This window comes from Lissotriton vulgaris, chromosome 11, assembly GCF_964263255.1.
Source record: "Lissotriton vulgaris chromosome 11, aLisVul1.2, whole genome shotgun sequence".
In the NCBI taxonomy this organism is placed as follows: Eukaryota; Metazoa; Chordata; class Amphibia; order Caudata; family Salamandridae; genus Lissotriton; species Lissotriton vulgaris.
In genome coordinates, this window is record NC_141699.1 from 1,039,888,193 (window position 1) to 1,039,914,597 (window position 26,405).

Consider the following 26,405-nt stretch of genomic DNA (forward strand, 5'->3'; position numbering starts at 1 on the left):
TTTAGGGTTAGATATAGGGGTTCTATATCTAAAGCAAAGGGCGAGTACGCCACCTTGCCCCAGCTGTCGTGCAGCCAGTTGTGTCAGATTTAGATGGCCATCCAGGGGTGGCATAATACATGCTTCAGCCCCTGGGTACACCGATGCCCTGAGTTACAGGGTCTGACAAGGTGGCCCAGTTCCAATTGGGCAATGCACCTAAGGTACACATGTCAATTTAGCGAGAGAACAGCTAGGCTGTGGGTCTGATTGGCAGGCCCACAGCCAGAGAAAGTCGTAAACCAGTGAAACAAAAGCAAAAAATCTGGGTGATCATAGGATTGCAGACCCTACTCTCCTACAACCTGAATAATCAAAGCAGATATGGGTCTGTGTCTAACTTGTTTGAGAGTTCCCCAAGTTAAGCCTCTACAGCACAGGCCACAGAATTATAACCCTTGCTGCATCTAAGACTGGCTTTGCTGCTTGGCCTGCAAGGCGAGTAAATAAGTATGCAACACATATTTGAGAAGCAGCTTCCAGATTTAGCGTTGATCGTTCATAATGATAACTGCCTGTTTCGTTTAACCAAACCAAGGTATCTGTAGGCTGGTAATATCGAATATGCTGGACGGACTATTCGTACACCACAACCATGGGTTCAAAACTTTTTTGCCAAATACTAAATCATTTGTGTTTGTTGTTTTTACTGCGGTCTTATTGTTTTCGCTGTACTTATGAAGGACAATTGATGCAACAGGCAGATAGTAATTTGGTTCAATATGATTGTCAGATACATACTCTAACAGTGACGTCAAGTTCCACTCCTGCTTTTGGGGAGGGGGGGGGGTCAAGATTTATGATTGGCTAAAGCAGTCCCTAAAACTGCTACATAGAGGCTGAAAAAGAGAAGGGTGAGCACACCACCTGGTTTCAATCCCCTGTAAATATAGACCCTAGACTCCTAGAGGATAAAGCAGTGGCGCTGTTCAGCTTTATTTGAAATGAGATGCCACTGTAGAACTGCCAGATAGCTTGTAACAGTATGCAATATCCAAATTATAACATTTATTATACAATAAGTTCTCATCGACTCAACAAATGTGGTTTATAGTTCACGAAGCAAGCATACAGTAGTTTTCCAGCATTCAAATATTTGCAACAACGGCAGTGCTAACATTTTGTCTGATGTACGATCAATGAAGCCTATTTAAATAATGGCATAAGATGTTGGTGTGCAACCAACCCAGTTTGTAATTGATGCAGCAACTTCAACATAAAGTAGTGTCATTAGTCAATAGTTCGCTAGGTCTGTGCAGGGGCTGTCTTATATGGCGGGTGCGGTAATGCACCCTTCCCTGTATTCCGTAAACCCTTGCTGACTTTTACTTCCTCCCCATGCATATTAATGGCCCACACGGATGTTTTCGTGGCCCTTCCATGCTGAGAATCCTGGAGCCGGGCCAGCCACAATGACACCTAAAAAACAGTTTTCCAACATATAAGATGTCATCACGCGCAAAGGAGGCTACCCTGTATTAGTGAAGTGTCCGAAATTTGATTATACACTGATTTCCCTTTTTACGGTTTCACTGAGCTAATGGACACCAACACCGGACCACATTCATTCCCTCACACCAGGCCAAACACTGAGGTATCCTAGGTGAGGCCAGGCCACGCCCCCGGGACCACCTCTTACCCACCAAGAGAGACATACCCTCTACCATGCCCCTAAACCTCGGCAGACCGCCATTCTCATTTCCCCTGAAGATTTACCTGCACATCCTCATTCCGTAGCTCGTCGATCAACACGGCAATGGGGTAAAGCGAGTCGTCTCCGTTATCACCAGCCATCCTCAGCCCGAGAGAAAAGCACCACTTCCGGCTGCAAAGAGAAAGGCGCGGGGTCTCCGGGAGGAAGCGGGAGCAGGGGCGGGGAACCAGTTCTGCTGCCTTGAGCTTGCTCTTATTAGGCAGGGTGCTGGCTCCTAGGGGCCGGCGCAAGCCTCAAAATCACTCTGGGACCACTTCCGACTCCCATACAGCACACACAAGTTGTAACAAGCACCTACGGGCACACGGACAGCGGGAGGGGGGGCGGGAACGGACAGCGGGAGGGGGGCGGGAACGGGCACACGGACAGCGGGAGGGGGGGGCGGGAACGGACAGCGGGACATCGCGCCACCCACCCCTGAAAACGACACTTCTAAAATGGCGAAATCAAAGCTTTAAAAAAGAAAAAACACAATCCCACTGCCGTAATGACGTGCTAAAAGGGGCTGGATGAGAAAAAATCTCAGGAACGCCCACGAGTCGCCTCGCAGAATGACGGACGCCTCGGTCTTCCAATGGCTAGCTTCCATTTATGGAGCTAGCCAATGGAAGACTGAGGCGGGACAAATCCCACATTCTGCAAAACAAAAGATTTTTGTCTGCGCGAAACGCTGCTTGCGCAGCTTTCGACAGGCGAAAACTAAAAATGTCTGTTTTTAGTCAGAGTTTGAGGCTCGCAAAGGCTTCTGGGTAAGAAAACCTCTTTAGAACGTTACATCACACCAGCCTGAATGCCCACAGGTGTCTAGTTTTCAGAAATGTCTCGGTTTGGAACGCTTTCTTTGGTGGAAGCTGAGCAAGGGCCAAAATTCACAGTTACCCGCGTTATTAAAAAAAAAAAAAAAAAGGCATTGATGTTGGTGAGTGAAATGTGATGTATCCAGGTTGTGTTTTGCTGTGTACCGTTTTTATCTGGAGTCTGATAGGAACACAGAATAATAGAACATTTGATGTTACTAATTGGATTTCTCAGCATGTTTTATTCTTTCAAATCTGAAATCCATCCCAATAGCACATAAGTATGAATGACAAAACTACATTAGAAAAAAGCTCCTTTTATGACACTTATGCTGCTTTCTCTCCGTTCTTCAAAACACCAGCCCAGCCATCAACTCTCACTTACATGAGCCTACACGGGAAAAACAAATGTTGAAGTGATATGGTTCAGTGCAGGATTAACTGGGAGGGTGCATAGAGGCACATGCACAACCACTCCTTAAACTATTAAAACCATGGCATGTCACTTTAAGAGGACTGGTCAGCAAGTTGTGTCACTGGACAAACAAGGCCAGAAAAACGGATACTTAATGGAAATTTTCCTCATATTTGATCAATCCTTCCGTTTTATTTTTTATTGCTGAAAGACCAAAGGCTCAAATAGGTACCTTTTATTTATAAATACAATTACAGGTCATTACTGCAGCCAGGTACTCAGTCATACACAAGGCTATGTGTGCTGCTATAGAAAATTTAAGAATTGGGTAATAATAATGTTTTCACACTTTTGCGAATTTATAATTTTTTTTACAAATAGCTCTCAAAACTATAGAATTGTACAGTTCTTGTTATCTGACTACTTTTACAAGTGTGAACCTAAAAAACGAATTGCCACTTCATACGTAAACAAGCTTCTAATGCATTTGTGTTGTCTTGTGCCATAGTCTCTTAATGAAAATGACTGTAAATAAGCAGTTTCAGACATTTCTGTCTTTGAGAGTACTAGTACAAAATGTGCCTCCTAAATCAAGTGGTAATTAAACAGTAATTACTTTTTTTTAAATTTTCATCTGTGACTGAATTATTTATCCTACAGGCGACCGGTTAATCCTGGCCACTTAACTTGGGTTTTCTTTATTATGCTTCCTTCTTCCTTTCTTTCCTAATCCTCATGCAGGGAAATTTGAGTATGGGCGGAGGAGATGATGTTCGGTGATTCACTTCCCTCAAGTTTCATTTATTGGGAGATGTCCTATAAATGTCTTAATTCATAACGCAACGTTTAACGATTGACAATGTTCTTGATGATTTTAATGTGAAAAATGAATGGCTGAATTATAGACTTTATCTTCTAATCAGAAATATTCTTCCGAAGAATTCAGGATTCATTTCATGACCTTTTGGGATCATTTTCGATATTTTCACAACACATGCTCTGTCATAAACTAAAATTGTTTTGTTTTTATTCTCTTTAGGCTACTAGTCAGTGCATCTCAAGACGGGAAACTAATTATTTGGGATAGCTATACAACTAATAAGGTAAAGTTTACAGAAATAACTAAAAGCATGTATAATGTCACATTTTGATTGCTGCTTAAGTATTTTTTTTAATGGACAATACTTTATTCGATGGAAGATAGAACAAACATTTTAGGTTGGCCACAATATTTCCATTTTTACATCTATTGCTCTTTCATAGAGAACTCAACTGTTATGCTTTAAATTAGGTTTGAAAGCTGTGCCTTTTGAAGCATGAAATCTCTTCTAGATTCACATGCTTTGTACAATTATGTCATCTAGCAGTTGGGTCTGGAAGTGTCTAGTTTAGTAAAAAATGTTGGATAGTGATTTAGGTTGGTATAGGGCCTAGGCGGAGCCTTGTATCACGTCAATCGGAATCCCACAATGCCTACATTGTTAGATTATTTTTTTCGGCTGTTGGGTTCGGAGGTGCATTGATCGAGCTCCCTCAAGGCCCCAAAGAAAGCGGTTGCGAATGATCGACTGGATTGAAACCTGAGAAAGATTTTCCGGTTTTGCTGGGTGGGGTTGGACGTATATGGTTGAGAATGATAAATAGTCCAGGTGGCAGGGTCGTTTCTAGGATTTTTGGGGCCCTGGGCCAAAAGGGTATGTACGAGAGGCCCCTCTAATTTTCTTAATTGACCCCTTGCAAGGAGACCATTCAGAGACACTGCGGGAGGCCATTTGTCCATGATTTTAGCGCCTCCACAAATTTAGCTTTCAGCCCACTAGCAATTCTCACACCTTCAGCCTGATAGGTGTGAGAATTGCTTGTGGGCTAAAAGTTAAAACCGTGGGGGTGCTAAAATCATTGACAAAGGGTCTCCTGCAGTGTCTTTGAATGGTCGCCTTGCAATTGGGACTAGAGGAAACGTCTCCCTCCCCTAGGCCTCCAGACCCTATCCCTGAGAGGCCCGGGGAGGGCCCCTCCTCCTAATTGCAAGGAAATACCTTTCTTTCAGTTGCATTGAGAGGGAAACAACAGGACACACCATCGGTGTGGGGTCCCATGCTGGTAGGCTGAGTGCGAGGCCCTGGGCAGCTGTACACACTGCCTATGTCTAGCGCCAGCCCTGCCAGGTGTAAACCATGTGTTTACTTAGCGTAGTTTGAGCATGAGCACAATCTTTACATTCTGCCAGAACTGGCATCGTAAGTTCGCCCTCAATGACAAATGTGCAGTATATATGTTTTTGTCCCCTTGAGACTTAGAGGATTGTTTTCCATTCTCATTTTCTAATGGAGACTTCTAGCCTCAGATTCCGTACCTTTTGAATATTTCCCAGACATCAGACTTGTTCTGGAAAGCTTTTCAGGAGTACCACTGTGTGCCAGTAGGTGACGCCCATTGGGTCTGTACAGCTGTACAGCAGATAGTCTGCTCTGAAAATGTCATGCAGAGCCAATATAGGTGCCACTCCCATGTGCTGATGTAATTTGCTTTCAAGACTGTCTGCCACCCCCCCCCCCCCCGACTGAGAACCCCCAAAGCAAATTTTTGGTCAGTTTGCAGATTCCAATACTTGAGATCTTATTGATGGACAAAGTTCAAACACAGAAGGGGCAGAAGGAGAGGGTTGGCGCGGAATCTGTGGCTAGATAGTCACCACCATGAAGGGCCCGACCCAATGTAAGTAACTTGTTCGGATGGACACTTCTAGCTGCAGAATTCTCAAATTCTTGAATATATACCAAAGCAGTGCCTTGTCAGTGGTGGGCCTATAAATGGACTATGGACTCAAACAGGAAGCCCTGCAGGACCGAGCTGGCAAAATCCCCTCTCGGTGAACCTGACTATCCAGGCAACAGTGCTTCTTAAAAGTATGAAGGGACACCCACTTAACTGCCCTGCACATTTCCAGGGCATGTACTTGGCATGCCATTACAGTAGCAGCAGCTTTGGCATGGTAGAATGAGCATACAGTTCTTCTGGAGGCTGCTTTTGGGCTAGTGCATAGCGTAACTTAATGCAGAGCATAGTCCAGCAGGAGATGGTTTTCATTTGCATAACCCTGCCTTTTTTGGCTCCAGAGTACCCCAAAAGAGCTGATCGTCCACTCTGTAATCTTTGGTACGATCTATGTAGAAGCTCAGTGCTCTCGGAATCCAAGCGTTGGAGTCTCTCCTCCTCCTTTGCGGTTTGAGGCAGAGCATGGTGGTGGTTTGACCGACATGAAATGGCATCACACCTTCTGGCAGAAAGGATGCCTGAGTCCACAGAACCAGTTAGTCTGGGAAGAATGTAGTGTATAGTGGAGTGTTACAAAGATCCTGAAGCTCACTCACACTATGTGTCGAGGTGTAAGGGAAAGCTCTGAAGCTGTTACAACGGCGAGCACATCGGATAAGGAAGGACCAGATTAAGGGCCCATTGGGGAATTACAAAGGAAAAAGGGAGAAACAGATGTTGCAGCCCGTTTCACAAAGTGCATCACAACACCCGTCTTAAAAAATGAGGGCTGGTCCAGTATTCGTAAGAAGATCAAGAAAATCATTAATCGTGCTCGAAGCAAAGCTTTGCCAGGCAAGAGAGACAATAAACAAGCGAATGTTAGATATCTTGTCCTGGAGGGGAGGGAGGGGGGAGGGGGGGTCAATCTGGTGTGTGCCACACCAAACCATATATTTGTCCCAACAATAAGCGTATAGATCTTTTGTTGCCGGACATAGGGCTATAACAGACATGAGAAAGTTTGTCGGAGTTAGAGAAGCAGTAAAGGGAATTCTGTCAATGCAGGAGATAGGTCTCTCAGATGACTAACATCAAGGCACAAGTACTGCAGGCAGAAAGCAGACTCAGACCTCGATGACACAATGGAAATTTGTCAATGTGGACTCCAAACCTGCGGTGTCCCATGCCTGTGAATATTCAGACGGGTCCAGAAATGATGCACCCAAGATACCGCTTAAGACACAGAAGAATAAGGCATCCAGCGATACTACCTTACAAAATGACCCATTGGACAAAGTAAAGTCGGCAGTCGAAGGAGTTAGATCGAACCCCATCCTTCCAGACAATAGCAGCATACAGGCAAGAAGGCATTACCTCTATTGTGGAAGACATTCGAGGTTGAAGGGGGAAAACGGAAAAGGCACCATTCAGGATAAGTCACAATAGGACAGTAAAAGGAAGAAAAGGCCTCTGGAGGCCAAAAGTGAGGAGTTGATGAAGAAAAAGAAGGAGTTTAGGGAGAAATTAGCCTAATATAAACAGCCAAATACATTGGGTGGTTTTAAAAAACACAGAAATACAACAATATGCAGACCTACTGGAGGAAAAATCTACTCACACAAGTTCACTCTAAATAACATTTTTTAATTGAGGACGCTCACAGCATCAAAGTGAGTTGTACCCCATTTTAAATATTGAGAATTGCATTTCTGTTCTTACAGGGACCTGTGGGCACTCTAGTGACACAAGCACTGACAGCGCCTTTACACACAGTTTGTTCACTGTTTCTTTTGCTTTTCTCACCTCTGAAACTTCTATTATGAAGCACACTTTTTCCTTTTGGTTAAAGAAGTTACTGATGATGATAAGTGGGTGAGCTAGTGACTGCCAACCAGCAAGCCCCCCTTTGTGATACTCCTGTGAGGTAGTTTCTTACCTTTTTCACATTTTTTCACAAATTCTGTGTGGACACATATCTTTCTTTCATATGATATGTGGTGTATTGACGTTCTTTCTTGAAATTGAACAATTGGACACACAGGCTAGTGGTAGTGTGCCTTGCCTTTGAGGAAGTTTTAATTCTAGCAAGGGTAATAAAAGAAACCTTTTAATGCATGCACAAAGCTACACTGAAGCATCTTCTCTGGTGAGCATCTGAATCCTGCTAGTCATGCTTACATTTTCTTTGCTTTACTTTACAGCTTTTGGTAGCAAAGCTTATGTGAAAAATTAAACCATCATCTTTATGGACAAATAAAACATCAAATTGGTCAACTTTTAATTTGGTTTAATTTTTTGAAAATAATTTAGTAGTATCTAAGGATACATTTTTAGTTCAACCCTACCAGAAATCGCAAGCTTTCGGGTTGCAAAAAAATTATTGTGAGCTTACTTAAATCTTTTAGAGGCTGGGAACCTGCCCGTGGCTCACCATTGGATGGCTTTATTACCACTCTTATATCCTTGCTTCTTATTTTCTGGCTTTCTTGCCCATCTTGTGTTTGTCAATCCTCCCTCTGGAGTATATCTTCTTTACCATTGTCTTGAAAGGCTATTGTATCCTTCCACTTCTGGATGGGTTGGAATGTTGCCCCAGACAGTTGCCAGTGGTTCGAATTATTGCTTGCAGTGCCGTAAGTAGCCAAGGGGGTGCCAGTCTTGGGTCTTGTACTCACCATACCACTTTAACCAAGCTATACCTGACTGTAGAGCCTCAATCAAGGCACAAAAGGTCTTGAGTTATAGGGTTCTGGTTTAGGGAGGACCTGCCCTGGCAGTTTGGGCTGGAAGTTCCTACTGGAGCAGGGTCAAGACTGTTTTGCATATGGCTGGTCCAAATTTGAAGTTGCATGGTGGGCCAAATGATGGATTGGAATTCCACTCACAAGTTCTTAGTTTCTGTCTAGATAAATAAAAACCAGTAACAGTTTGATAGCTTACCTTGCATCAGTCTAATAATTCCAGGTTCAAGAGACTGCAGTAGTTTCTTCTAGAATGGAATTTATTTGCAGCTGCCGCTTTTTTTATAAAAAAAACCAAATACTATTTATTATTACTTTGGCCTATTAGGTTTTTTTGGGTTATGCAATTGGCTTAATTGTATTTTGTGGGCTTTGGCTATAACTCTGCTACCAGAGCTGTGGCATTTAAGGCAAACCAGGCACGAGCAACACCAGCTGATTTTCTGAAATAAGCTGTTTGACCAAATCAAATTTACCACTTTAATTTAAGGCTGCAAGCCGTGCTTCATTAACTATTCAACTTTCTTTCTACATGCATAATAACCTGAAAACGAAAAGATTCAAAACTTTCAGTGTAAGAACATTGAATTGCAGTTTTATTAAAAGCACAAAGGCAAGTTATTATTTCCCTTCTCCCCTCACTGCTTCAGTTACTCAGATTGACACTTTATGTGTGTTTTGTTACAGCTCTTCTATTTCAATTCTGAAGTCAACTACTGTAGCTTTTATCAAAGAGATGGTGAAGGGAATACGTTCCGAGACTTTTATCCGGAGTACGAAACTGAGGGTCATGAAGAACTTTATCACGTAACATGCTCAATGGCTTTCCTGCCAGCTGCATCGTATTTGTTATGTTTTCCCCTACTTCTGATTGAAATAGTTCATGTTTGTTGAATTTACTTTGCTGTGATAATCCCTGTATAAAGCATGGGTGAGCAAAATTTCAATTACGCTGGGCTAATTTGCGTAATTCACAGCATTGCAGTTTTTAAATGAAATTCAGCAAAATTACACCATTATCCATCTTGGAGTTATTGGGCGTTGCTCGGGTAAAAAAAAAATAATCATGTCATGGGCGCACCAGATAAATGCTGTCATATAGAATGCGAACAGCTTTTGTTAACAGGACGTTTTTGTTTTTGAGCTGTTTATTTAGGGTGATATGCATCCCTGCATCAGTTTTGGACGCAAGGGCGCACTTAGCAATAAAAATGTGCTAAAATTCACTTCAGTGCTTTATGAAATTGCTTGAAAGTGTGCGTAATTGTTTGTAATTACGCAAAAGAGAATTAACGAGCATTTTTCATGTCTAAAGTAAAGATGAATTTTCAGACTTGCCTCTGTGCCTTTAATTGGGATTTTGATAAAAAGATTGCAAGGGGTAGAACACATTTAGTTTCTTTTTCTTAAATAGCATGTGACAAGAATCTGTAGTACTGGGCATGAAAGATCTTGTTCAGCTAGATGTTTGGTATAATTATTGTATGAAAATCAGTCTGAAGAGTGTCAAAACAGTGTTGTACCTCTGTTGGGGTCCGAGTTTGCTGAATAGATCCGTGAGCTTTACTTAAGATGTCTTCTTTTCTTCTTAGTGCAGCCTTTGCTAATGGAAATTTATTCTCATGACCTGTCTGTGAGTTGGCACAGATCAGGTGAAGGTTGGTGTAAGAGTGGAGCACAAGGCAACTCTGAATGCACAAGTTGCCCATCGGCTATAGAAGAAAGAATTTATATTACAGCACCATTAAACATCCATTGACCAGCAGCTGTGTATTGGGTGTGTTCAATGAAAAAAATGATAATCCAAACTCATTAATTATATATATATTTTTGGCAGATAATATGATTAGTTTGTGTTCTTTCCGTACTTTCACAAAAACAGACCAAACTTCCGTTTGATTTAAATTTGGCACTTTATCTGTATGCAGTATGGAATGCTGCTTCTCCAGTATTGAATCTTTCATAGATTCACATGCTTGTATCTTCCCCGTCGTCATGGTGGGAGTCTCCTGGAAAAAGAATAACCATAGTAGTAGAAGAAAAAACTGCCTGGAAACAGTATAGGAACATAACATTATGCAACCTCTCCTCCTCATTATGTGGTCCAAACCACACCCAATCAGCTGCCAACCCCAAGATACACCATGCCCGGCAGAGCGACCATACCTCAGATTTCCAACCGCCTTCGTGTGAGAAAAGAGTCTCCCTGAGCTCTGCTCAGTTTATCCTTTGCTGAACTTTTGAAGTGAGGTACTGATTTTCCATCTTATTTCTTTCAAAATGTCTGAAGGCTCTAAAAAGAGACTTTTCAAATCTTGCATATCCTGTGGAAAAGCCAGATTATTTTCTGAAGACCCACATAAGGAATGTTTGTACTGCTTGTACCCCAAGCATGTAACAAAGGACTGCAAACATTGTCGTTCTTTCTCTGCAAAAACACTCAAGGACAGAGAAGCACACCTGTTACTATGGCTTCAAAAAAAGAAAGCCACATACTCTGAGTCTGATGTAGATGCTAAAGGACATTCCTCTAGGAAACACAAGAGAGAGTCCTCTGAGGAGAAAGGAGGTAAAAAAAGACAAAAATCAGGAAAAGTTAAAGACGGTGAATCTTCTTCATCTTCTTTAACTCAAACTCCTCACAAATCTTCCTTGGAGAAGAAGACTCAGTCGTCATTGCCGCCTTCGAAAACTAAGAAAATTCCTGTCTGATCACAGACGAAGGCATCGACAACTCAAGACTCCGACCTTGTCGACGACTGCGACCATCTCGATGACGACTGCGTCGTCGACAGTGATTACGATGACGACTCAGTCAACGGTGAGTGTTAGGCCATCGTCTACCTCCACATCTACGTCGACGACGATTCCATCAACGAGCATGTCGTCGGCAGCGACAGTTTTTAGATCTCCGACGATGATGAAAACTTCAATCTTCATCTCAATTGAAAGAATTACCCCGTCGACTGGCTCCTCGACAGGCAAGAAAGCAGAATTTTTAACACTTAAAATTTCTCCACTTCTTCCACCCACTATTCTGGATTGTCAGGAATCTGAGGATCAGCCTATAGCCCCTCTCAACTACACATTAAAAGTCAGGAATCATAGGATGATGATTTTCAGGAGGTTCAAGAACAATTTTCCTTTAAAGATCGGCCAGTACAAGGTTCAAAGCGTTATGAATCATTCCATCAGGTATATAATTATGAAGAGGAGGAAGAAGTGAGTCCCAATATTCAGGATGAGGCTATGTCGGTGCCTTTATCCTTAATTTCTGATTTGAGGCACATAATTGACAGTTACTATCGACGTTTTCCGAAGGATAGCGCTCCAGACTCAGCTCCTTCAAATATTCCTCAGACTGTAGCTGAAACACCAATGGTTCAATCTCCGCCTCCAGTGCAAAGAATAGACACCCCGAGAATGATAACTATTTGGGATGACCTAATGGAAAGTGATCATGAAGACCAAGAAGAAGAAGGAGAGATTCCCCACGATGACATAGTTGGGGATGAATGGGACCAATTCATTGTTCCAACTTCGCCTTCGTCACTGTTACCTCAGACGAGTTCTCCACCAGATGACATAGCCAGTTTCCATGATCTAATTGAAAAAGCTGCAAAGAGATTTGAACTTACAATGCCTGTGAAAGAAAGTGAAAGTTTTCTTTATGATTTTAGTATTAAATCTCTTATTAGGTAAATCCAAAACAACAAACCTAGACAAAGGGGCTCCTACAACCCAGCGGGCCGGCTCAGTAATATGATTCTGTGCAATCAGATCAGTGAATCATGGCGAGTCCCCAACTATTTAACACAGCAAGTCGCCTACAACCCAATCGGGCCGGCCGCCTCATAAACAGGGGAAAGAGGGAAGAAGGGGGAGGGAGAGGAGAGTGCGTGCTCAGGGCGCTGTGCCCCCGTCACCGTGGATGCTATTATTTGAATGAGCACCAACCACCCTGCGACTCTACATCTGAAAGAGATACGTTAGTGATAGATTCCTTACCCTAGAATATCCCCAGGCGTCAGACTGGATCCGGAAACTTTTGCGTATCAGTACCCTTGCGCGTCGGTAGGCGTCGTCTGCGGGTCCGCGTCCGTCTGCGCCGTGATGACGTCGTCGGAGTACTTAGACGCCACCTCCACATGCTGACGTCAGTTCTTCTTTTTTCCGCGCCAGCAAGCGCAGACCTGGAAAAAGCAGTACTTTAGTCACTTTTTGACTAGACTTTTTGATCCCTTTTTGATCATTTTTCTTGAGTATTGCGACTCCGGACGGTGCAGATAGGGATGCCAGGTTTCAAGCCTTGTGAGGATTGCTACCGACTGATGTCGGTCACTGACCCTCACCGTCGGTGTCTCCACTGTCTCGGCGTCGACCACGACAACAAGACCTGCCTCGACTGCCAGGCCTTGACTTCGAAAGCTAGGTGGGAGCGGTCCCGCAAGCGACTCGAACTCCGGCAGTCTGCCCCCTGCTGCGAGAGGTCCCGGTCCCACAGGAGGTCGAGGGACAGGTCACGGGGTCGGAGCCATCACAGCTCCGAGAGTCGACATCACTCATCTGGGTCGAAGTCGTCCTCAGGTAAGCACAAGAAGTCGAAGAGGCATCATCGCTCTTCTGACTCTCCCCGACGCTCGCGCGACGCGGCCAGGGGTTCGGGTGACACTGCCCACGCGGCTCCGTTCCCTGGGCAGGACGCGACGCCGGGGGAGATCGAACGTTTCCTCATGGCCATGAGGTCCCTCTCTTCCCCGACGGGTTCCGCAGCGCCTTCGGGCCCAGCGGACCCGTTTGGGGCCCCTAGCGGTTCGGGGGCTTCGGCCCGAAGCCGTCGGGTGCTTCGGCCCGACGCCGCCGGCGCCTTCGGGCCCGGCGCCGCATGGCCCCACTGGATCCGCTTAGGGATCCAGGTCGTCGCCGGTTGACCTAATGACCTCACCGGCGCCTGTCCCTCAGGTGTCACCTCAGGCACCGTCCTCGGGCAGTGCCGTCTCCGATGCCTCCCTCGCTCAGATTCCGGCGTCGGAACGGTGCCGCTGGGCGCCGCTTTCGACGCCGCTTGGGGAGTTAATCTTCTATGAACTGGCCCCATCGTTTGATAACCCTGATTATCAGGGGATGGGTGAAGAAGAGTATTGGGAGGGGTCTGAGGACCCTCTGACCCGAGAGTGTCAGTCTCAAGAGGACTGGACAGGTGGACTTGGGGATGCCAATGGTCTGGACACCTCACCAGACACTGGCTTTGTCTCGCCTTCTACCGCGGCTAGGGGGCAACCTACAGTGTGGTGTTGATGAGGGCAGCCAAGGCCCTGGGCCTTGCACTCCCCGTCGTGGCCGTGAGGACTAACCTCCTCACTGAGGTCCTTAAAATGCAGTCAAGCTCGGCCGAGCCTCTGCTGCCGTTTAATGAGGCCTTGACAGACGTTCTTTTGGGCACTTGGTCCAGGCCCGCTACGGGTTCTCCCGTAGATAGGAACGTGGCCAGACGCCACCGCCCGGCCCCGGGCGACCCATGTTTCCTGTCCACCCACCCCACCCTGAAGATTCTGGTCATCCAGGCGTCCAATTCCCAGACCCCGTTCCGGTCGGCCCCGCCGGACAGGGAATCCAAGAGGTATGAGCAGTACGGCAAGAAGGTATTTTCATCCCTTAGTCTGGGACTGCGGTCTCCCAACACCGCATGCCTCTATGGCAGTTACACCCACTCTCTGTGGGACACGGTCGCGGAATTGCTGCCAGAGTGTCCGTTGGAGGTACGGGCCAAACTCGGCCAAGCCCTTGTGGGAGGCCGGGATGCAGCAAAATATTCTATCCGGTGTGGGCTGGATACCACCGACTCACTAGGCAGAGCGATGGCAACGACGGTGGCGATTCGTCGCCACGCCTGGTTGAGGTCCGCCAACTTTTCGGCCGATGTCCAGAATACACTGATGGACATACCGTTTGATACCGTCGCCTTTTTGGCGACACGGCAGACCATGCGCTTGAGCGCTTTAAGGACTCTAGGGCTACGGCCAAGTCCTTGGGCCTCTCGGCCTGCACCAGCAAACGGGTGCCTTTCGCTCCTTTCGTGGCCAAGGAAGGGGCGCCCCACACGTGGTGCCACCCACGCACCGCAGACTAACATCCAACGCAGTGGCGGCCGTGGAAATCACCGTGGAGGCGGTCGGGGACAACGGCGAGGCCAGTCAACACCCTCCCCCGCAGCATCCGCCTCAAAACCCTCCTAGTCCGTGCGTTTCGGCCCATGTGACGCCAGTGGGGGGCAGGGTTCGCCATCACCACTCCCACTGGCGCACTGTCACATCGGACAGGTGGGTGCTGCAAATCGTCCGAAGGGGCTACTCCCTCCCCTTCGAGACAACCCCTCAAGCCATGCCACCGCAACACCACCGCGTATCGGGGGATCATTTGCGGCTTCTGCAGGAGGAAGTTTCTGGGCGTTCCTGGGCCAGAAGTAAGATGTGGTCCCTACTCCCACTACTTTCTGTTACACAAGAAGGGCAAAAGGGGCCTACGCCCTATCTTGGACCTATGGAACGTCAACGGCTTCCTCCGGAAGGAGAAGTTCAAAATGCTGACTCAGGTCTTAGCAGCCCTGAACCCAGGAGACTGGATGGTAGCGATGGACTTGCAGGACGCTTATTTCCACATCCCCGTCCTGCCGGCCCACCGGCGCTACCCGCGGTTCACGGTAGGCCACAAGCACTTTCAGTTTACCAGGCTCCCCTTCGGCCTTACCAGCCCCCAAGGGTGTTCACGAAAGTGATGGCGGTGGTCGCAGCTCATCTGCGCAGGTTAGGGGTTTCAGTCTTCCCCTACCTCGACGACTGGTTGTTGAAGGCGGGCTCGCCCCAGACAGTCGTCAGCCACCTCCAGACAACGGCAGACCTCTTGCACCAGCTGGGGTTCTCCATCAATCTGCTGAAGTAACACCTGTGCGCCACTCAGAAGCTCCTTTTCATCGGAGCGGTACTCGACTCGGCGCAGTTTCGGGTTTCAGTGGGCCCAGCATCAGGGCAACCTGTCCGACCATGTCCTGATCTCGGAGGGCACTGCGAGACAGCTGCAGTGGTGGCTCACGGACCGCGATTGGGTCAGCGGCAGATCCCTCTCCGTTCCCCAACCGGAGCACGTGGTTGTGACGGACGCGTCCCTCCAGGGCTGGGGAGGCCACATGGGCGAGGCGGAGATCAGAGGCCTCTGGTCTCCGGCGGAGTCCCGGCTCAATATCAACTTTTTGGAGCTGCGGGCGATTCGTCTAGCACTGAAAGCATTCCTCCCCTCTGTCCGGGGGAGTGTAGTGCAGGTGTTCACGGACAACACCACCGCCATGTGGTACTGCAACAAACAGGGCGGGGTGGGGTCGTGGACCCTCTGCCAGGAGGCTCTGCGCCTTTGGCAGTGGCTGGAACATCAGGGTGTGACCCTGGTGGTTCAACACCTGGCAGGCTCTTTGAACGCCAGGGCGGATGAACTCGGCCGCTGGTGCATGATGGATCACGAATGGCGTCTGAACTCGGACGTGGCGCAAGGCCTCTTTCAGCAGTGGGTAGAGCCTTGGTTAGATATATTCGCCACCGAAGAGAACGCGCAACGTCATCAGTTCTGCAAGTTGGAATTTCCAAGGCGGCACTTGCTCGGAGACGCTTTCGTCGCGAGTGGAGTTGCGGTCTGTTGTACGCCTTTCCGCCTATACCACTTCTGCCCAGAATGCTGAAGAAGATCATGCGCGACCGGGCACAAGTCATCCTTGTGGCTCCGGACTGGGCACGAAGGCACTGGTATCCCGAGCTGCTCAGTATGTCAGTTGATCCCCGGTTTGTCTGCCTCTTCAGGAGGACCTTCTGTCGCAGCAGCAGGGGACGGTCCTCCACCCGAACCTGTCCAGTCTCCACCTCCATGCTTGGAGATTGAGCGGCGACAGTTAAGGCCATTTGACTTGCCTCCTGAGGTCTGTAACATCATTCTGGCCTCCAGACGTCCCTCCACAAAGTCGGTATACGCCTGCAGGTGGAACAGATTTGTGGCATGGTGCACAGCAAAGGCTGTGGATCCTTTCTCTGCCCCTCTTTCTGAGGTTCTTCTCTTCCTTCTTTCTCTTGCCCAGCAGGGCTCTTCTCTGGGCATTATCAAGGGCTACCTTTCTGCCCTTTCAGCCTTTCTAAGGCTGCCTGATCAACCATCTTTGTTCAAGTCCCCTGTTGTTAATCGATTCCTGAAGGGCATCACACACACGTTTCCACCTGTTCCCTTCGTGATCCCTCAGTGGGACTTGAACCTGGTTCTTACTTTTCTGATGCGCGCTCCCTTTGAGCCACTTCACAACTGTCCTATCCGCCTTCTTACTCTGAAGACTGCTTTCCTGGTTGCCATCACCTCTGCCAGGAGAGTGAGTGAGCTCCAGGTTCTATCTTCTAAACCTCCTTTCCTTTCTGTCCATCTGTACAAGGTTGTGTTGCGGACTAAACCCTCTTTCCTGCCCAAGGTAGTCACAGCCCTCCACATCGGGCAGTCCATCACCTTGCCCATCTTCTTTCCGCCTCCGCATCCCTCAAAGGAGGAAGAGCGGCGCCACCGCCTGGACCCAAAACGTGCGCTTTCATTCTATTTGGATCGCACACGCCAGTTCCGGGTGGATGACCAACTCTTTGTTGGTTACGTGGGCGCTAAGAAGGGACGGGCGGTGCACAAACGGACCATCTCTCAGTGAATCGTGTTGTGCATCCAAGCGTGCTACTCCTTGGCTAAAAAGGAACCTCCAGCTGGGCTGAGGGCCCATTCTACTCGGGCCACGGCGACTACTACTGCCCTGGGCCGGGGAGTCCCCTTGCAGGACATATGTCAGGCAGCTACGTGGGCCTTGCTGCACACGTTCGCAAGACACTACTGCCTGGACAGCCAAGTCCGGAGGGATGGCTTCTTTGGCCGTTCCGTCCTCCAGGACTTTCTGGTGTGATTATTGGTTCGCAGACCCACCACCGGGGTTGGTATTGCTGGGGTATCTATTCTAAGGTAAGGAATCTATCACTAACGTGTCTCTTTCAGATGCACAAGTTACTACTTGTGTAACAATATATCTGTAAGAGACATTAGTTAGTGATAGATTCCTTACCGACCCACCCATCCTCCCCGTTCTGCGAACCGATATCTAGGGTTAAGGTCATCCCCTTTCAGGGCCCTAGTTTCATGGCACCAGTGTTGGTTTTTAGCATAGCTCTGCGTTTCTGGCGCGGAAAAGCTGTGTCTAAGAACTGACGTCGGCACACGGAGGCGGCGTCTAAGTACTCTGACGAAGTCATCACGGCGGCCATGATGCCGACGACGGACGCGGAGCCGCAGACGACGCCTACCGACGCGCAAGGGTACTGCTACGCAAAAATTTCCGGATCCAGTGTGACGTCTGGGGATGTTCTAAGGTAAGGAATCTATCACTAACTAATGTCTCTTACAGATATATCGTTACACAAGTAGTAACTTGTGCAACAGTCACCACCCCCAACCTCCATGCTCTGAGCTGTGTGTCAAAAGAGCGGGGCGGGTTCAAAGGCCGCCGGTCTCAATGTCCCAAGACCGCCCGCATGCCCTATCAAGGGCCACCAGATCGGGAATCGTTTAGATGCCCCTCACATGTAGATTGACAGAATAAGCATTGTCACCATGTAGGCCTTGTCACCGGGCATGTAGAGCACAGAAATGTATAAAGAAGAGAAGAAAACACCCCGCCCCCACAAACTCCCCCCCCCCCCCCCCCAGTTCCAGGTCCAAACCTCCCCAGCAAAGAGTAACCACCCTCCCAAATCCTCAATCGTCAGTCTGGGACAGGCGCAGTAGGCGCAAGTACCTGGGACACGTGACGTCTCTAAATTCCGTGGCTAATAGGGAAAGGAATGGCTGCCACAAGTCTGCATATTTGGCACCCTCACCCGCTCTGATCAGTGACAGTTTTTCCATGCCCAGGACTGCCCATAGGCGATGGAGCCACCCCTGGAACGTGGGAATATGTGTGGTGCGCCATAGCACCATAATGTTCTGTAATGCGGACCCAATAGCGATGGTGATCAATCTGCCCCTACGCGACCTTAGCGGGTATGTTATGGGATTTGGCAGGCCTAATAGGACATAAGAAGTGAATTGTGGGATTTCAGTGTCAAAATGGGAATCAACTTCATCCAGGACTGACTTCCAATAGCCCTGTAGGTGGACACAGTCCCAGAGGAGATGGACCAAGGACTTTCTTTCCCCGCAGCCGCGCCAGCATGACACCTCGCGACTGCGATCCATTTCGTGTAGTCTTTCTGGTGTATAATACCAGTAGGATACAATTTTAGTGAGAGTGTCAGTCAAACCCATATGATAGGCGGAGTGGCGTGCGCGATAGTAGATACCATTCCAGTCTTTAGTACGGAGTGTGCGTCCCAATTCCCGCTCCCATCGGGCCCTACCTGAATTGTACACCCGGGAATACCGGTCTAATAGCATGCGGTAGAGGTCAGAGATGAGGTGTTTATCCGCATTGCTTGTGATCAACCAGTACTCATGCGGACTGAGTCGCCTATCAGCTTCCGCTCGCACATGGTTATTGAGCGCCCAATTGCGGGCCTGCAAGTACCGGAGGCGTTCCGATTCCGGGAGGCCAAACTCCTGTTTTAAGGATTCGAAGGGGATGATCCCCTCCTTGCCGTACATGTGAAGAAAAACTCTACATCCCGCAGGACGCCACTTCCCGTAGGCCACGACATCCTGTCCAGGAGTAAAATCGGGGTTCTCCAGTAAGGGAGTGAGTGGGGATGGGAAGGTGATCAGCTCATGTTTCAGATTAGTGCTATCCCAAACCTCCAGCGGTACCCTCGTAATATAAAACGTGTAAAGTTTAGGAGGTCTATGTGGCCTGCGGAGAAAAGGAATCTCCTGCAGCGGGCGGCCTGCTATAGCTTGGTCTTGGAAAAGCCAGTGCTTCTCCGACTCCCATTTGCTCCATTCCACCAGCGTTCGCAATTGGGTCGCTTGATAGTACAATAGGAGATCCGGCAGCCCTAAGCCCCCTTTTTCAGGAGGCAATGTAGCCAACCTGAGTTTCATTCTGGGCTTCTTTCCATTCCATATGAATTGTGCCAGTTCGGCTGCGTTTGACGAAGCCAGCGCTTCCGGAGGGCGCAGGGGGATGGCCCGAAATTTATAAAGAATCTGCGGCAGGACCGCCACTTTACCCAACCACGACAGTGGTAGATGCTTCCACCGCCTCAGCTCTTTGCGAATAAGGAGTTGCAGACGCGCGTAGTTGACCCGGACCGTATCGTGCAGCGTGGGTGCTAGATGAATGCCCAGATAGGGAACGGTCGTCTGGGACCAACTGAATGGAAAGTCTCTTTGTAGTTAGGACCGGGTGTGCCGGTCCAAAGAGAGATCCAAAGCCTCCGATTTGGCCATGTTAACCTTAAACCCCGACACCCTAGCGAAGGCATCAAGGCTTCCAACACAGGCCGTCAGAGAGGTACTCGGAGAGGATAGAGACAAAAGGACTTTATCAGCATAAAGGCTGATAGTATGTGTGTACGCCCCAAACTTAAAACCGTGCATCCCCGGGTTGAGCCCAACATTTGTGCCAACGGCTCCATGTATAGGGCAAAGGGCAGGGGCGACAGCGGGCACCCCTGTCTCGTACCCCGCTCAACGGAGAAGTGAGGAGACGCGCATCCATTGACCCTGACCGTAGCCGTGGGGAAGGAATAGCAGTTAAGGACCCACGTGCGAAACTTGACACCCAAACCCGCCTTCACTAACACCTGCTCCAAATAGGGCCAATGGACCCGGTCAAACACCTTCTCTGCGTCTATTGCGAGAAACATGTATTCGCCCGTTGTCCTCGTGGCCTTCTCAAGGAGATGTATCGCTCTCTTTGTGTTATCCACTGTCTGGCGCTCAGTGATGAATCCCGCTTGATCCAGGTCGATCAGACCCGGCATCAGCGGCTCAAGGTGAGTCGCCAAAATGCTAGTGTAGAGCTTGAGGTCCACGTTGAGTAATGAGATAGGCCGGTAAGCCTCGCAGCGTGAGCGGTCCTTCCCCGGTTTGGGTATGACCGATATGGTGGCTTCAAGGAGGTCCCTCGGGATTGTACCTTGCTCTACAAAGGAGTTAAAAAGGGCGGTCAACAGCGGAGCCACCTGCGGGCAAAACGTCTTATAGAAGACGGCAGAAAAACCGTCCGGACCCGGAGCCTTGGCAAGTTTGAGACGTGAGATGGCTGCGATCACCTCTTCGGGCCGAATAAGTTGGTCCAGCGTCTCCGCCTGCTCTATGGTCATTGACGGGAGGGGAATGGACGCCAAAAATCTCTCGCCCTCCGCCGGGTCCAGCGACGAACCCGTGTACAGAGAGGTGTAGAATTCGCTAAAGGCAGCTGCGATGTCAGAGTCCTCGGTGACCACCTTTCCTTCCTGTGTTATGATTTCCTGAACCGTTTGCCGCTGCCGTACTTCCCGAAGCGCACGTCCCAGTAATCTGCCACATCTGTCCCCCCCTGTGTAGTATAAGTGTCGCACCCGGAGCGCTGCATACTCCCCCCGATCCTGGTCGAGCGCTGCCAGTTGCTGCCGGACCTGTCGCAACTGCCGCCATATTCTCGATGCCCCCGTGCGTTGGTGCATGTGTTCTAGTTCCCGCGTCCTCCGTGACAGCTCCTACCGCTTGCGCGCGTGTACCGTGTTCTCGGCCGCCAAGACCGCGATCAGTTCGCCGCAGATAACTGCTTTAAGCGCCGCCCAGCGTATGGTCAGCGAGATGTCCTCGGAGTTGTTGTGCATTAAGAAATCTTTGATAACTACCTTGATTTCTTCCACGACCTCCGTTCGGTGCAGCAGTGTGTCGCGCAGTTGCCAGTAACGTGGTGTGCGTGTCATAGGTGAGAGAGAAAAGACCGCCACCATGGGTGAATGGTCAGACAAGGCTGCGGTATCTATTGCAACCTCAGAAGTGAGTGCATGCATGGAAGAGGTGTGAGAAGTTGGCCTGATATATGATGCTCACTAGTTCTAGTGATCACCTTGTATCAGTCCAAACAACCCTTATGGTGATTGGTTGTAAGTCAACCTTATAGACCAGCTATCCTAATGGTAGCATGGACAAAGCAGTCTTAGGCTAAACTCTTTTGGCATGTGAAGCCAGCTGTTTTATCACATATAACCCCTTGAATACCAAATGAAAGGACACCACACAGGTTGTTATGAAAATAAACAAGATATTTATTACTTACAAAACACCTCTGAACTCTTTATGAGATCAGAGGGCTAAGCACATGACAAGACTCTAAAGAAAAATACTTTAAGTTGCACAAATTACAATGGTGCCCTAGGGGCACGACAAACCATATACTAAGTAAACGGTATAAGGAAATCGATAGAGGAAATGAAGATGTCCAGAGGCTGTAGGATCGCTGGGACTACACTACCCTAACCTTAGGTAAGGAGCAGGAGGCCCACGGGACGCGTGTGCAGAGTGTGAACTCACACGTGAGATAATGGACACTACAAATTACGAAAAGGTAAGTAAAAGACAGTTCCGACTAGTTAGGACTAAAACGACTGGATACCTGGACACTAGGAGAGTCAATCTACCCTTGAGCACCGAAATGCTCTTGTTACCTCACCCACGGGCTGCGGCTGCATAGGTGTGAAAGTGTGTCGGGTTTCCGCGTCGAAGTCTATGGAGCCTTGAAGAAAGATGCTGCAGGCGACCAGGAGAAGATGTCCGGAGCTATCCAAGGGTGGATCGAGGAAGATGGAGACCTGAAAGCAGAGGGGACAATGTTCAGTCACTAGCCAGTGGCCGGAGTGGAACCAGGAAGGAACCAGATGCTGTCGTCGCGATCAGGTGAAGAGTGGACGCTTGACTCTGCAGCCACGTGGACCAAGAGGTGTCTTCGACGACCAGGATGGAGGCACTCGCTGTCCCACGCAGGCTCTCGCTGTCGGCGATGATGGATCCGGATTCGGAGTCAACAGGCCTTGGCAAAGGCAACCCACGCGGTGAGTGGAGATGGCGTCTGGTGCGGACCAGGAGGGTCCGGGCTGCTTCTCCTTTGCAGGGAAGCAAGGGCCAGTCTGCAGCAACCAGACCAGCGATGTAGATTTCGTGGATCGTCGTCTAGGAGGCCACTAGCCAGCCGGCAAGTGACCAGACAACGCGTCAAACAGCAATCGAGCAAAAGGGCCCCACGCAGATCTCGTGGATGCTAGAGAACTGATCTTCTGTGCAGGAGCTGCTCGGGGCTGGGGCTTCTCAATCCCCAAAGCACTTTCTCGAGGATGCCTCTGAAGTCGTGCTGGAAGCGAAGTACAGTTTCTCCAAGATGGCCGGTCCCACGTGTCTCGTCGCACCCACAGATCTCAGCTGTGCTGCAGATGTAGGTAGAGGTCGGATAGGTCTGGAAGTCCGGCTCTCGTCGGGCTCTGAAGTCTGGTTCCACCGGGAAGGACGACAAAGTGAACCGCTAGGACGCTTGATGGTGCCTGCTTGTGCAGGGTGGTCACTCCTTGGCCACAAGGGAGATTTTCTTCAGTCTTCTGTGGAGCAGAACGTCGAAGTCCAGAGTTTCTTCTTTGTAGAGTTTCAAATCAGGATAATCTAATTAGGAATGGGACCAGCTCCTACCTTTATTTTCCTAAAGGGGGCTGTACTGTGACTAGGTCCCTCCTATGGGTGGGACCAGGAAGGGGGGTGGTTACACCCCCTATCCTTTGTCCGGTTTCGCGCCAGAGCTGGGGCTGGAGTGCCCCAGCAACTGGTTTGAACCGGGGTATGCACAGGGCCACCTTGTGTGCCCCAGGCATGTCTCATTCCTTTCAGCCTGTCCTACCTCAATACACAAAATCCTGTCTGGGGTGGTGCTAGCACCTCCCAATGTAGGAAACCCTTTGTCCAGGCCTCCCTCGCTGGAAGGACTCCCAGCAGCAGGAGGTCAGACTTGTGGCTGTGGTGGCAGCATCCATTTTGTGATGCTGAGGCTCGAGTTCACTTTAACCGGGGTTCACAGTTACATACATGTCGCGTCCCTCTAAAAGGGTGAAATGCTACCCCCGTCACCAGAACTGGCGAGGGGGTGATATTCCAATTCGTATGACACCTTACTCGACATGTTTTGAAAATGGTATGCCAAAGTTAGCAATAACCGCGAGGATTATAATGCACTTAAGAGTATATGGTATAGCGTTATCATGGAAACAGCTAAAGGACTTGGTTCTGAAAGCTGCAGACAGGCTCAGCGCATGCTAGAGCACCATCTCACATAATTCCAAGCACTCTGCCTCCAGGATTGTTAAGGCCTGCCATAGGAGTGACTTATGGGAGTATATGTGTCCATTTTAGGGTTAGATATAGGTATACTATCTAAAACAAAGGGTGATTACACCACCTTGCCCCAGCTGTGTTACCAGCCAGTTGTGTCTGTTTAGATGGCCAGCCAGGGGTGGCACAATACATGCTGCAGCTCCTGGTAGGCCTTGGGTGCACTTATGCCCTGGGCACCTATGGTACACTGTACAAGGACTTACAAGAGAGACCCAATACCAATTGGTAAATGCACCTAAAGTACATGGATGTCAATTTAGAGAGAGAACAGCTAGGCTGTGGGTCTGATTAGCAGGCCCACAGCCAGGGAAAGTCATAAACCAGTGAAGCAAAAAGCAAAAATCTGGGGTGACCATAGGATTGCAGACCCTACTCTCCTACAAGAAGAAGCTAAAAAAATAGTCGAGGCAGGCATAGGTTTTGTGTGTGTGAGTAGTATGTGTATTCCCGCTCGTCTGGGTGCAGGCAACGCCAAAGGTCTACCATACCTAATTCCTTCAGTCTAGCCAAGCCTTCGTCTGAGAGGGCCCCAGTCTGCGAAGAGCGCTGTCCAGACCTGTCCTGTAAAGTGTCCATTACTAAATTCAGATCTCCGCCCACCAGTATGTGTCGATCAGGGGATTTGGCGACCTCAGTGAGAGCTGTATGAAAGAACCTCTCCTGATGCTCATTTGGGGCATAGACAGAGCAGATCGTAAAGGTCACCCCTCCTAGAGAGAATCTATAGGATAACAGCCTCCCCTTCAGCTCTACCCCTTTCTGCAGGACCTGGCCTCTAAAGCGCTGGGCCACCAATATTGCCACCCCCGCCGTTTTGGTGAGAGAAGAGGAATAAAATTGGTGTGGGAAGCAGCGAGACCGCATCCTGGAGCAGTCTTTCTGCAGATGGTGGGTTTCCTGCAGCAGACAAATGTTCGCTTTGGAAGCCTCCAGCAAGGAAAGCACCGCCTTCCGTTTCACCGGGTTGTTAAGCCCTCTCACGGTTACTGTGAGGATCCGTAACTCAGTCGGGGGCATGGGGCGTCATACGGGGTGTTATGACCCCCGTGGGTCGTGGCAAATGCCGGCCAAGGATCACTCTCAAGCAACCATCCTTCCCTGCCCATCGAAAAGAACGGCACCCAGTGCAATACCAAGGAAGCCCCCGGACCTGGAGGGGGGCCTTTGGGCCCCTGGGCAGACCCACTCGGTGTAACCGGTCCATCTTGATCTCCAGTGGCTCCTCCTGCTGCAAGATATGTTTAAAGAGGGCCTCCACATACTCACACAGATCCGTACCTTCACTTTTCCACGGGACCGCCCTGGACCTGTTCTACAATTCCACGGCGTGAGCTTGAAGGTCAAGATTCTGCTCTGTATGGCAGATCACATCCTGTTGCAGCCTGTGAACGTCCTCTGCGGTCCCCAAATCGTGCTCCTCCAGGGTTGCAACCCTCTCTCCCACCCCGTCCACATCCCTCCGCAGGTCTCTCATATCGGACGCGAGTTGAGAGCGCAATTCTGTGATGTCCTCTTTAATGGCCGAGAATAGTTCTAACATGAATGCCTTTGTCGTCGGAGCGTCTCCATGTTATGTTATGTTATGTTAGTGCTATTTGTATTGCGCACGGCTGCTCCAGCGAAGGAGCGTCCCGGCGCACCGACAAGGTGGCGAACACAACACAACTGGGGACCAGAAATAATTATTAAGAAATTGGGGAGTGAAGGATTTAACAAAGCTCAGAAAATAAATGAGTTTTAGCGGCCTTGCGGAAGGAGAGCAGGTCACCAAAGGTCCGGAGTTTCAAAGGGAGAGCGTTCCAGAGTGCGGCTGCCCGCACCTTAAAAGAGCGACCCCCCACCCGACTGAGTTTGAACCGAGGGGCTACCGCTCCATCATCCCGGATTTGTCATATCCCGGCAAGGTCGGGTGCACAGGAGTTTTCAAAGCAACATCCTTTGCCGGTTTGTCTTTCTTGAGCCTGGCCGCCGCCATTTTGTCTCTCCCGGCGGCTCGCTCGGGCGGCAATGGCAAGCCTGTCACTCAGACCCAATCTATTGTGCCAAGTACTGTCCCCCACATCCGCGTTGTATGCCTTAACACTTTCTTCAGACAGGGCCGCTTCCTCTCAGGGGCCCCTGTGGCTTAATCGTGCTGGATTCGAGGCCCGCTGCTCTGGCGGGGAGGCCAGACAGGGCAGCCCAGCCCCAGTCGGGCCAATGCACCGGGAAAAGCTCTGCCCCAAGCAGGGCCGGACAAGCGGGCCAGCGCCAAGGCCACCATGCAGCAGAGGCTACCCAGACGTGGGGAGGAAGAGCGCACACAACAGAACCCTCGCAGGTCAGCAGTTAGTTCCCTGCCAAAATGCGTAGGACCTGGTGCGCTGCCAGACACAGGGGCCAAGGGACTTCGGGGCGCGTGGAATTCAGCAGGCCGCAGTCGCTCCCCCACAGGCCAAAGGTGGGCAGTAGCTGCACCTCGTACCCCCGGGCCCCCGAACACCCCCAGGTCCGCGCCGTCCGCCGATGCGCGGACCGGGGACCAAAGCAGTTGGCGGGGCCACCTCCACCTGCCTCTCATCGCGGGGTAGCACTCACCTACAAAG

General features: G+C 49.4%; 1 protein-coding gene across 2 annotated transcripts in view; it reads left to right on the forward strand.

The window, feature by feature from the left end:
- Positions 1–26,405, forward strand: part of GNB4 (G protein subunit beta 4) — a 699,556-nt gene that overhangs the window by 410,828 nt on the left and 262,323 nt on the right. For both annotated transcript variants that reach the window (XM_086944371.1, XM_086944370.1), the window contains one exon: positions 4,005–4,068. In XM_086944371.1, coding sequence (XP_086800497.1) covers positions 4,005–4,068 — 64 coding nt within the window. The remainder of the gene's footprint in view (positions 1–4,004; positions 4,069–26,405) is intronic.